The sequence below is a fragment of the Oncorhynchus gorbuscha genome, linkage group LG19, assembly GCF_021184085.1.
Source record: "Oncorhynchus gorbuscha isolate QuinsamMale2020 ecotype Even-year linkage group LG19, OgorEven_v1.0, whole genome shotgun sequence".
Lineage (NCBI taxonomy): Eukaryota > Metazoa > Chordata > Actinopteri > Salmoniformes > Salmonidae > Oncorhynchus > Oncorhynchus gorbuscha.
The window spans coordinates 52,122,980-52,136,388 of record NC_060191.1 but is presented as its reverse complement, the minus strand read 5'-3'; the positions used below and the strand labels follow the sequence as shown (position 1 = coordinate 52,136,388).

General features: G+C 45.3%; 1 protein-coding gene across 1 annotated transcript in view; it reads left to right on the top strand.

Annotated features, from left to right (window-relative positions):
• The window catches only part of LOC124006420 (zinc finger and BTB domain-containing protein 16-A-like), a 34,165-nt gene extending 28,203 nt beyond the window's left edge, over positions 1-5,962 (top strand). Inside the window, exons 7-10 of the mRNA XM_046316425.1 lie at positions 35-3,080; positions 3,818-4,007; positions 4,126-5,306; positions 5,518-5,962. Coding sequence (XP_046172381.1) covers positions 35-264 — 230 coding nt within the window. The 3' untranslated portion in view covers positions 265-3,080; positions 3,818-4,007; positions 4,126-5,306; positions 5,518-5,962. The remainder of the gene's footprint in view (positions 1-34; positions 3,081-3,817; positions 4,008-4,125; positions 5,307-5,517) is intronic.
• Positions 5,963-13,409: the final 7,447 nt, after the last annotated feature.

Below are 13,409 nucleotides of genomic sequence, written 5' to 3'. Positions count from 1 at the left end.
AAGGTTTTACGAGTATGCTGTTGTATTCCTATAGGTGAGAAGCCATTTGAGTGCAAGATCTGTCACCAGCGATCTAGGGACTACTCTGCCATGATCAAGCACCTGCGCACCCACAACGGAGCGTCGCCCTACCAGTGTACCATCTGCCAGGACTTCTGCCCCAGCCTGGCAGCCATGCAGAAACACATGAAGAGCCACAGACCCGAGGATGTGCCCCTGGACTGGAGGATAGAGAAGACCTACCTGTATGTATGCTACGTCTGAGTAGGACTTAGACACTAAGACACACTATCCTCTGTGTGGGCAGGTTTTTCATCTTATTATTTCCTCTAAAGAAAAGTAAGTTGATAATTTCTGTGGTTTGATTGCTTTTATCACGAATTGCCACAATGATCTGTCATTACATTAAACCTCCATATGTGTTGAAGGCTGAAAGACTACTGGTCAGGTTACCACAGCAGTGAAAGTGTTATCTGTTATTACATTAAACCTGCGTGTGTGTTGAAGACTGAAAGACTACTGGTCAGGTTACCACAGCAGTGAAAGTGTTATCTGTTATTACATTAAACCTCCACATGTGTTTGAGGCTGAAAGACTACTGGTCAGGTTACCACAGCAGTGAAAGTGTTGCACTAGAAGGGATATTGAGTTCTATCTGCTGTGACTCTGATTGTGAGACGTAGAACCTCTCTGGTCTAATTGCAGTACTATTGCCACCCTTACTACGTAGATTGGTTGAGACAAACAAACGTTTCCTGGGTTATTATTTCCTGTCACATTTCCTGTTATTGATTTTTTGGGGTGTTTGTTTTTTGCATGTTTTACTTGAATGGTCTCCATAAGCTTGATTTAATTTGTGTCTTATTTTTCCAGTGCGCATATTAAGCATATAATTTCCCCTACCTGTCAGTTAGTCTATCTGCTCATGCTGATTGACAAGCATTAAGGTGTAACAGGTTTTGCTATTTATGTCATGCATCGATTTTGTTACCAAATAGGTGTTGGTTATTTTTACCCAACCTCAAGGCCGTTTATTTTGATATTAGAATAAGCGCTACCTCTTCGATCTTCAACTTTTGCACAGAGGCAATAGCACATCTTAGAACTAGTGTTTTTCATTGTGTTCTCGTCCATCATCTGTAGCTTTACCTTCAAATGTCCTTTTATATTGGTGAAGCGGCTTGAAATGTTCTGAGAATTAATCAATGGAATTGATTTGGACGGTTGCCTGTTGGGTAGAAAAAAAGATTTGAAAGCCTTCAAAGTGACTTTTGTGTGAATAATTTTTTTATCAGTAGAATTATAGCAGTCTGTTAAACCACAGAATTAAAACATTTTCTAAGTGATGAAAAGAAAGAACATGTGAGTAAAAGTGTTGTCTTTTTACTAAACGTGAAAGGTTGAATCACTAAAAGCAGGTTATCGTCAGTTGTGATGTCTGTTGCTGTAAATGTGATTGTATCTTATTCCTAGACGAGAGCCAAAAGAGGGCTTCTCTGATTTTAAAATGTTGTATTTTTGTATTACAGTGATCTGCAATTTGTTTACATTTGTTTTGATTTCAGAAACTTCTTTTCTTGTGTGTTTTGTAAGTCTCTGGAGTCTGATTTGAGTAAGAGCCCTCCCTGTGCCTCTTTTATAAATGGAGAATAGATGTGCTGAATACATGAACACAGTATATGTTTGTTGTGTTGACCGTTGTTGTTCCTGGGTGTTTGTGTATTGTTGGTGAAGAACTGATTTTCACTGCCATGCCATAGGAGACCCTATTGTCTAAACATTGTCATTTGAAACAAGATACTTGTTCTAATGACTATGGTATTATGCCCCAGGCACCTCAAGCCTCAAAGCAAAGTTTACGAGTGAGATTTTCTTTCAAAATGTTCTGTCTTGTCGAATGGGGATAAAATGCACAGAAGACACAGAATACATAGTGGTATTGTTAATAACCTTTATAAAGCTACATGTTCAGAATATATGGGTCTATGTAACACTATGGCCTTCTAGAACAAAAAGCCAACACTCAATGCCATGAAAACAATTAAAAGCACCGACTCATCCTCACTGTACTACTGTTCTATTCTACAAACACATGCACTATAAGGATCTTAGGATTTCCGTGGTGGACCAAAACTAACAAAGCTCTTTCAAAAAAGTGTTTTCTTTGATCGTTCTATGTTGTAACAAAGCAGAAGTAGTTTTATTTGGTATGTGTACTAGCAGGATGTGATGATCATCATCTAGGTAGATATTATGTAAATGTTTGTCTACCTCAGCACCAGTTCAGTCAGTGCTTGTCCTGGTGTCCAATCAGGGTTGTTCTTCTTGCCATGTGTGTTAAATCCCTTTGCATTACAGCTTTGTAACACTGTGTGTGCAAGTGTTTTCTCAGTGTGGATTCAGGCACAACTCTTTTTACGCATCAGTGTTCTGTGGCATGATGAAAAAAGAATAAAATAGAAACTATTTTACAGTGCAGATCTTTATTGTGTCATCAGTCAAGTAAAGTGAGTTCTTACTGTCTGGTTTTGGTGCATACTATTCACATGCACTACAGGAATATGTTCCATGTTTGAAGATGTTATAAAAGATCAAAATGCTAATTGTGTGTAGTTCTGTTCTTGAGCTGTTCTTGTCTATTATTGTTCTGTATTGTGTCATGTTTTGTGTGGACCACAAGAAGAGCAGCTGCTGCTTTCGCAACAGCTAATGGGGATCCTAATAAAATACCAAAAAGATCCATGAAGGTTATGTCAATAATAATACATTCTATTTGCACCTTTCAAAATAAAGTAGCAAAAATAAACATGACAATAAAAAAGGGTTGTGTTTTCCTGTCTCACTGTAGCATGCGGCTGAAGTCATGACAGGCGGTTTGGTGACCCTTAGTGGCACAAAGCCAGACTAACAGCTGGGTGGGTTTGACTAGCTGCTACAGATGAGGGAAGGGATAAGTCGCTGCCTCCCTGCCCTCCCTCCCTCTGCTCTACCACACACACTGTTGTGTCCAACACTAAGCAGAATGGCAGCCATACAGTAACTGAATCCAGTCAATAACAAGAGGGAATTCTTCATCACAGGTACTACCTTTGTTTATGTGTACTTGTTTCTATGTTTATTTGTGGGGTTTGGGATGTTTTGGTATTGACAATAGCAATGCCGTGTTTGACTTTTTATTGCGTTTTTTTGATTCAGGGAGTTAGTTACCTAGAGAGGATATGCTGAACACAGTTTATCCACCAGCAGAGCATAGTGACAACACATAATGACTTGGATGTAGTAAAAAAGCTCATACTTTGTTTGCAATGATGGAATAGTCCACTAGTGTATTACAACAGTATTACAACTGTGGTGACACAGAACTGTCCTGTCCTATTTATGTTGTTGATGAGCTTGAGATCCACCAAATGTAATGGAGCCATTTTGAAAAGATAGAAGGTGGGCTAAATTTAGTTACACATGTGCAAAAAAGAGTATCTCCTCTATAATCTCCTGAAATCCATGGTCATGCTCTGTAGATGAGCAGACTGATTAAGAGCTGGTGCTGATGTAATCCCCTCTGTTTAATTAGTGTGAGCATGGTGGACAGTTAAAGCAAACCACATTACACACCATCTGGATTACACACTATCCAGCCTCTCCATCATTAGTCTTTACAACAAAGACACAAACAAGGACATGTCACCTGTAGCTCTATGTTCTCAGACTGGATACAAACAAGATTTGTTTAATTGCACAGGTGATAAACCGTCTTGTTGATAGCATAAACGGTGGACACTCCTGTCGGTTTGTCTCGATTTCTTTCTCTGTATCTCAGGTGTTGGTGACTGGTCTATGGTCCACAGAGAGGGATTCCATCCATGCTCTCCTCGGTGATCTCCAACAGCTGTGCTCTCTATAGGGACTATGGAAACTACGGACCTCCCCCGTACCCCAGGAAGAACATCATACCCAGAGCTTCACTTCAACACAACCCATATAACCCATACAGGCCATACCTGAGAAGGGTCAGTATAACGTCTCAATATTCACTGCAAAGATGACTCTTTTATTATTATATTGTTATCAACATCTTCACTGTTAGATTTCAGATGACACCTTACTGTCTTGATGTCTTGATTGCAGGTGGATACGAGAGTATCTTTAGCCGATCCCAAGAAAATCTCCAGGGCCACCAGTAGGGGTCAGTATGTCACCATGCCTGTTTGCCATCCAAGGCTACATTTCTCTCCGAGACTGCGGCTAGGCAATGGGGCAGCCCCGGGCCAACACCAGACAAAGCCCACTGCCGGTCAGTCAGAGACTCATCCAATCACAGCACAAAGCAAGGCAGACCAGGAGTGCTGGGAGCTGCTCCAGTTATGATACAAAGTCCTGGACTGAGAAAGGCTCTAGTAAACCTGATAAAGGGAAGAAAACACCGTACAAGGTCACATCTTCTTCTCCAAGAGTACAGGAGACATAAGCCACAAGAGTTCCAGTTCTAATGGTCGCCAGCAATATCGCTACTTCACCAAGGATGGAATGTGTCGCGGCTCGTCATACGGCTCCAAGAACAAGATGTGTGACCTGATCGGCACCCTGTTGGATCTGAAGTACAGCTGGATCCTGTTTGTCTTTACCCTGTGCTACAATGTCACCTGGACAACATTCACAGAGCTCTACTTCCTGGATGCCTGGCTGCGTGGTGATGTGGAACACATACAATGTGTTCCACATACAAACCCGCAATGGCAGCCATGCTTTGAGAAGCTGGACAGTTTCCATTCGGCCCTCTCTATCTCCATGGACAGCCAAATCATCAATGGCTACGGCACTAGAGAGGCCTCAGTCAACTGCATGGACGGGCTGGTTCTCATGATGGCACAGTCCATCATTGAATCAGTGTTAGACGTCCTGATGCTGGGCTACATCCTGGCTAAGATAGCCAAGTCTAAGAGGAGGCTGCCCACTTTGTTGTTCAGTCAGCACTGTGTTGTCTGAGAGGGATGAGAGCCTGTGCCTGATGTTCAACGTCAGGACTTTGAAAGAGACACACATGCTGGTGGCAGAGATTAGAGCCAAGCTGATCAAATCTCACCATACCAAAGAGGGAGAGTTCATCCTGTTGGATCAGAGAGAGCTGACTCTGCGGATGGAACCAGATGGAGCCAGGTTGTTCACAGTGCAGCCCCAGACCATGGAGCATGTCATTGATGAACACAGGCCTCTCTGGGGCATCAGCACTGACTCTTTAAAGTGGGAGACCTTTGAAAACCGTGGTCATGGTGGATGGAGCCATGCAAGACGCAGGTTTGTACTGAGAGGTGAGGAAATGTGGAGTTGGAATTAAATAAATGTTTCAGATATTTCAATCAGTGCAAAAAGAACACACATTATTTATATGTTATCATTATCAAAACATGAATATAGCTAAAATGAAAGAGAACTACAGTATCCTTAATGCCTGGTCCGGACAGCAGATGTATATAATTTAATTTTAGATTAACTTGACTGTAAATATGTATTTTTTCTCAGGCACAGCCTTCCATGTGAGGACCTCCTACACTGAATATGATATTCTTTGGGGACAGCGCTTTAAGTCATACAAGCCATTAGATGAGAGGGGGATTGGGTCCAATCACAAGACCTCTGATAAGAACTATAAGGTCCAGACTGCCACACACAGTGACAAAGAGATGGCAGTGAGACATAGACATACGAGATCTCCTGGACACGACACAGACCCTGTCCCCCTCCAACATGTCTACAAGGAAAGTACATTACCAGTATGTATCTGATCAAATGTTACTGTGCAACTCAGTCAGTAATACCTATGGCACAGGAACTAGGAAACTTAGTAAGAATGAGTTCTTTATATAAATATGGACGTTTGACAAGTCGGCATAGAAGGGTTCATCAAAGTGATGAAATCAAGACACACTGTACATATCCTCCAGAATGTTTATACAATGTGAATAAATGAATGATGACCAATATCTAAAGCTGCCACATCTTATTTATCAAACTTTCGGAATACTTACATTTGTACATGTGAGCAGTGAGCACAGCATGCCTTGTGCTAGGCAAACACTTGTGTGATATACAGTTACAATTATGCTGATTTAATGAGTTGTTAGTGGTCTCCTTACAGTATGCGAGGAATTACAAAAGTTTTTTTTTGCCCATACACCAAACTCTCCCGATTTAAATTATGAGTGTCATTTAATGATTGTATTGTGGGGAACCAATTTGAGAAATGGAAGACCGAACTGACAGTCGCACATGACAAGACAAATGAATGTCAGTATTACTGTCTCATCACCAGCAATGGGGATATCTCACTCATATACCATGCTAGACTCATATATGTATATTACGAGGTAGATAAGCTTTAGCATTGGAGATAGATTGTGGCTTCCATCAACATAATTGTCTGCATCATTTCCAAGCTACCATATGTTACGGTTTTCTTCTGGTGGAAGAGAGGAGGACCAAAATGCAGCGTGGTTATCTTTATACATCTTTAATGAAAGATGAAAAATGAACAATATACAAATACAAGAAATGTGAAAAACCGAAACAGCCCTATCTGGTGCAACAAACACAGAGACAGGAACAATCACCCACAAAATACCCAAAGAATATGGCCGCCTAAATATGGTTCCCAATCAGAGACAGCGATAAACACCTGCCTCTGATTGAGAACCACTCTAGGCAACCATAGACTTTCCTAGACAACTCTATTAAACACAACCCAATAAATCTAATAAACCCCTAGACAAGAAAAGACACATAAATCACCCATGTCACACCCTGGTCTGACCAAAATAATAAAAAAAACACAAAATACTAAGACCAGGGCGTGACACCATATATATTTTTTGTATATGCAAACTGTAAACCACTACGCATTTCTAGTCTGCGTGACAGCACACCATATTAGTCTGCCACGTCCACCTCAGGTCACAGTGTTCAGACAGACAGGCAGAAAGACAGACTTATTAGAGTGGGTTTGACTTGTACATCATTTCATTTGACAGCGGTGAAATGAGCCAAAGAGATGCAGGCCGTTTCCGGGATGCTGCCTGGACAGTCCAGGTGTACGGAATGTTTTCCCAGGCAGTTATCCTCCTCACCTGGCTCTCTCTGGGCCTAATCCCATACAACGCCCATGGGAGATACTGCATGTCAAAGGTACATTCTGCTGCCTGGACAGTCCAGGTGTACGGAATGTTTTCCCAGGCAGTTATCCTCCTCACCTGGCTCTCTTAGGGCCTAATCCCATACAACGTCCATGGGAGATACTGCATGTCAAAGGTACATTCTGCTGGCTGGACAGTCCAGGTGTACAGAATGTTTTCCCAGGCAGTTATCCTCCTCACCTGGCTCTCTCTGGGCCTAATCCCATACAACGCCCATGGGAGATACTGCATGTCAAAGGTACATTCTGCTGCCTGGACAGTCCAGGTGTACAGAATGTTTTCCCAGGCAGTTATCCTCCTCAACTGGCTCTCTCTGGGCCTAATCCCATACAACGCCCATGGGAGATACTGCATGTCAAAGGTACATTCTGCTGGCTGGAATTCTAGCTGGCAGATACATTCAAATATTTAGAAACACCTTGATGTTCTCAACTTAAATAGGTGAGACTGGGTTAATTAAGCTTGGCGGTAACGTAGAAGAGACATTTTTTTAAATACTTCTTACACATACTGTACCTGTAAACTCCTGATTTTATCATATTTTAATTAACACATTTATTTTTATATCCTTGTAAAATAAAATATGATTCACTCAAAAAATGGTTTGTTGGTTGGTTATTTGTTGTACTGCATCTGATGCAGGGTAAATTGTATATATTGTAACGGGTATCCAGAAATAAATCATTAATAAGAATTGAAAACAAAAACTGGACAAATTAATAAATGTTTTTATTTTGAGAGAGAGTGAACATCCGTCACCTCACCAGCAGGCAGAACAGTGTTCATTTTGTTCTTGAGCGGCCTGCTGAGAGGATTCTAAATGAGTCTGACCGGGATTGATGTGATATGAGGGCGTAATTGTTATGCAGGTGAATGAGGACCCAAAAGCGACTTGGCGAAAACAGAGTATTTAATCCAGTAAAGTTACTTTACAAACAAAAGGCATAATACTACTCGTAATGACGAGAACAGACAGGAGACTTGATCAAGAACTGCAGGTTGCCTCGGGAAGGCACTTGAACGTAGCAGACACAGACACCTGCTCACCACGCAGCATCTGAGGGAAACACGACACGACAGGGCAATACATAGACACAGCACGGTGAACAATAGATAAGGATCCGACAGGACAGGAACGGAAAACAAGGGAAGAAATAGGGACTCTAATCAGGGGAAAAGATAAGGAACAGGTGTGGGAAGACTAAATGATGATTAGGGGAATAGGAACAGCTGGGAGCAGGAACGGAACGATAGAGAGAGGAGAGAGAGGGAGGGGGAGAGAGAGGGATAGAAAAAGGGAACGAACCTAATAAGACCAGCAGGGGGAAACGAACAGAAGGGAAAGCATAATGACAAGACAATCTAAGACAAAACATGACAGTACCCCCACTCATCGAGCGCCTCCTGGCGCACTCGAGGAGGAATCCTGGCGGCAACGGAGGAAATCATCAATAAGTGAACGGTCCAGCACGTCCCGAGACGGAACCCAACTCCTCTCCTCAGGACCGTAACCCTCCCAATCCACTAAGTATTGGTGACCCCGTCCCCGAGAACGCATGTCCATGATCTTACGTACCTTGTAAATAGGTGCGCTCTCGACAAGGACGGGAGGGGGAGGGAAGACGAACGGGGGTGCGAAGAAAAGGCTTGACACAGGAGACATGGAAGACAGGATGGACGCGACGAAGATGTCGCGGAAGAAGCAGTCGCACAGCGACAGGATTGACGACCTGGGAGACACGGAACGGACCAATGAACCGCGGAGTCAACTTACGAGAAGCTGTCGTAAGAGGAAGGTTGCGAGTGGAAAGCCACACTCTCTGGCCGCAACAATACCTTGGACTCTTAATCCTGCGTTTATTGGCGGCTCTCACAGTCTGTGCCCTGTAACGGCAAAGTGCAGACCTCACCCTCCTCCAGGTGCGCTCACAACGTTGGACAAACGCTTGAGCGGAGGGAACGCTGGACTCGGCAAGCTGGGATGAGAACAGAGGAGGCTGGTAACCCAGACTACTCTGAAACGGAGATAACCCGGTAGCAGACGAAGGAAGCGAGTTGTGAGCGTATTCTGCCCAGGGGAGCTGTTCTGCCCAAGACGCAGGGTTTCTGAAAGAAAGGCTGCGTAGTATGCGACCAATCGTCTGATTGGCCCTCTCTGCTTGACCGTTAGACTGGGGATGAAACCCGGAAGAGAGACTGACGGACGCACCAATCAAACGACAGAACTCCCTCCAAAACTGTGACGTGAATTGCGGGCCTCTGTCTGAAACGGCGTCTAACGGGAGGCCATGAATTCTGAACACATTCTCGATAATGATTTGTGCCGTCTCCTTAGCGGAAGGAAGTTTAGCGAGGGGAATGAAATGTGCCGCCTTAGAGAACCTATCGACAACCGTAAGAATCACAGTCTTCCCCGCAGACAAAGGCAGACCGGTAATGAAGTCTAGGCGATGTGAGACCATGGTCGAGAAGGAATGGGGAGCGGTCTGAGACGACCGGCAGGAGGAGAGTTACCCGACTTAGTCTGCGCGCAGTCCGAACAAGCAGCCACGAAACGGCGCGTGTCACGCTCCTGAGTCGGCCACCAAAAGCGCTGGCGAATAGACGCAAGAGTGCCTCGAACACCGGGATGACCAGCTAACTTGGCAGAGTGAGCCCACTGAAGAACAGCCAGACGAGTGGAAACAGGAACGAAAAGGAGGTTACTAGGACAAGCGCGCGGCGACGCAGTGTGCGTGAGTGCTTGCTTAACCTGTCTTTCAATTCCCCAGACTGTCAACCCGACAACACGCCCATAAGGAAGAATCCCTCGGGATCAGTAGAAGCCACAGAAGAACTAAACAGACGGGATAAGGCATCAGGCTTGGTGTTTTTGCTACCCGGACGGTAAGAAATCACAAACTCGAAACGAGCGAAAAACAACGCCCAACGAGCTTGACGGGCATTAAGTCGTTTGGCAGAACGGATGTACTCAAGGTTCTTATGGTCTGTCCAAACGACAAAAGGAACGGTCGCCCCCTCCAACCACTGTCGCCATTCGCCTAGGGCTAAGCGGATGGCGAGCAGTTCACGGTTACCCACATCATAGTTGCGCTCAGATGGCGACAGGCGATGAGAAAAATAAGCGCAAGGATGAACCTTATCGTCAGACTGGAAGCGCTGGGATAGAATGGCTCCCACGCCTACCTCTGAAGCGTCAACCTCGACAATGAATTGTCTAGTGACGTCAGGAGTAACGAGGATAGGAGCGGACGTAAAACGTTCTTTTAGAAGATCAAAAGCTCCCTGGGCGGAACCGGACCACTTAAAACACGTCTTGACAGAAGTAAGAGCTGTGAGAGGGGCAGCAACTTGACCGAAATTACGAATGAAACGCCGATAGAAATTAGCGAAACCTAAAAAGCGCTGCAACTCGACACGTGACCTTGGAACGGGCCAATCACTGACAGCTTGGACCTTAGCGGAATCCATCTGAATGCCTTCAGCGGAAATAACGGAACCGAGAAAAGTAACGGAGGAGACATGAAAAGAGCACTTCTCAGCCTTTACGTAGAGACAATTCTCTAAAAGGCGCTGTAGAACACGTCGAACGTGCTGAACATGAATCTCGAGTGACGGTGAAAAAATCAGGATATCGTCAAGATAGACAAAAACAAAGATGTTCAGCATGTCTCTCAGAACATCATTAACTAATGCCTGAAAAACAGCTGGCGCATTGGCGAGACCAAACGGCAGAACCCGGTACTCAAAATGCCCTAACGGAGTGTTAAACGCCGTTTTCCACTCGTCCCCCTCTCTGATGCGCACGAGATGGTAAGCGTTACGAAGGTCCAACTTAGTAAAGCACCTGGCTCCCTGCAGAATCTCGAAGGCTGATGACATAAGGGGAAGCGGATAACGATTCTTAACCGTTATGTCATTCAGCCCTCAATAATCCACGCAGGGGCGCAGAGTACCGTCCTTCTTCTTAACAAAAAAGAACCCCGCCCCGGCCGGAGAGGAAGAAGGCACTATGGTACCGGCGTCAAGAGACACAGATAAATAATCCTCGAGAGCCTTACGTTCGGGAGCCGACAGAGAGTATAGTCTACCCCGAGGAGGAGTGGTCCCCGGAAGGAGATCAATACTACAATCATACGACCGGTGAGGAGGAAGGGAGTTGGCTCGGGACCGACTGAAGACCGTGCGCAGATCATGATATTCCTCCGGCACTCCTTTCAAATCGCCAGGTTCCTCCTGAGAAGTGGGGACAGAAGAAATGGGAGGGATGGCAGACATTAAACACTTCACATGACAAGAAACGTTCCAGGATAGGATAGAATGTCATGTTTTGTCATTTATTATCATGTCTTGTCCCTGTGCTTCCCATTCTATTCGTTTCCCTCTGCTGGTCTTATTAGGTTCTTTCCCTCTTTCTAGCCCTCTCTCTCCCCCTCCCTCTCTCACTCTCTCGCTCTCTCTTCTCTCTATCGTTCCGTTCCTGCTGCCAGCTGTTCCTATTCCCCTAATCATCATTTAGTCTTCCCACACCTGTTCCCGATCCTTTTCCCTGATTAGAGTCCCTATTTCTCTCCTTGTTTCCCGTACCTGCCCTGTCGGATCCTCATCTATAATTCACCGTGCTGTGTCTATGTTTTGCCCTGTCGTGTCGTGTTTCCCTCAGATGCTGCGTGGTGAGCAGGTGTCTGAGTCTGCTAGGTTCAAGTGCCTTCCCGAGGCAACCTGCAGTTCTCGATCAAGTCTCCAGTCTGTTCTCGTCTTTACGAGTAGTATTATGCTTTTTGTTTTGTAAAGTTTATTACTGGATTAAATACTCTGTTTTCGCCAAGTCGCTTTTGGGTCCTCATTCACCTGCATGACATAGAATTACTAGACCAATTAATAGAAGGATTATGACATACTAGCCAGGGATGACCTAAAACAACAGGTGTAAAAGGTGAACGAAAAATCAAAAAAGAAATAGTCTCACTGTGGTTACCAGATACTGTGAGAGTTAAAGGTAGTGTCTCAAATCTGATACTGGGAAGATGACTACCATCTAAGGCAAACATGGGCGTAGGCTTGTCTAACTGTCTGAAAGGAATGTTATGTTTCCGAACCCATGCTTCGTCCATGAAACAACCCTCAGCCCCAGAGTCAATCAAGGCACTGCATGTAGCACCCGAACCGGTCCAGCGTAGATGGACCGACATAGTAGTACAGGATCTAGATGAAGAGACCTGAGTAGTAGCGCTCACCAGTAGCCCTCCGCTTACTGATGAGCTCTGGCCTTTTACTGGACATGAATTGACAAAATGTCCATCAAATCCGCAATAGAGGCACAGGCGGTTGGTGATCCTCCGTTCCCTCTCCTTGGTCGAGATGCGAATACCTCCCAGCTGCATGGGCTCAGTCTCTGAGCCAGAGGAGGGAGATGGTTGCGATGCGGAGCAGGGAAACACCGTTGACGCGAGCTCTCTTCCACGAGCTTGGTGACGAAGATCTACCCGTCGTTCTATGCGGATGGCGAGAGCAATCAAAGAGTCCACACTGGAAGGAACCTCCAGAGAGAGAATCTCATCTTTGACCACTGCGTGGAGTCCCTCCAGAAAACGAGCGAGCAGCGCCGGCTCGTTCCAGTCACTAGAGGCAGCAAGAGTGCGAAACTCTATAGAGTAATCCGTTATGGATCGATCACCTTGGCATAGGGAAGCCAGGGCCCTAGAAGCCTCCCTACCAAAAACTGAACGGTCAAAAACCCGAATCATCTCCTCTTTAAAGTTCTGGTAATTGTTAGAACAATCAGCCCTTGCCTCCCAGATAGCTGTGCCCCACTCTCGAGCCCGGCCAGTAAGGAGTGAAATGACGTAAGCAACCCGAGCTCTCTCGCTAGAGTATGTGTTGGGTTGGAGAGAGAACACAATATCACACTGGGTGAGAAAGGAGCGGCACTCCGTGGGCTGCCCGGAGTAGCAAGGTGGGTTATTAACCCTAGGTTCCGGAGGCTCGGCAGGCCAGGAAGTAACAGGTGGCACGAGACGAAGACTCTGGAACTGTCCAGAGAGGTCGGAAACCTGAGCGGCCAGGTTCTCCACGGCATGGCGAGCAGCAGACAATTCCTGCTCGTGTCTGCCGAGCATGGCTCCTTGGATCTCGACGGCAGTGTTACGAGCATCTGTAGTCGCTGGGTCCATTCCTTGGTCGGATCCTTCTGTTATGCAGGTGAATGAGGACCCAAAAGCGACT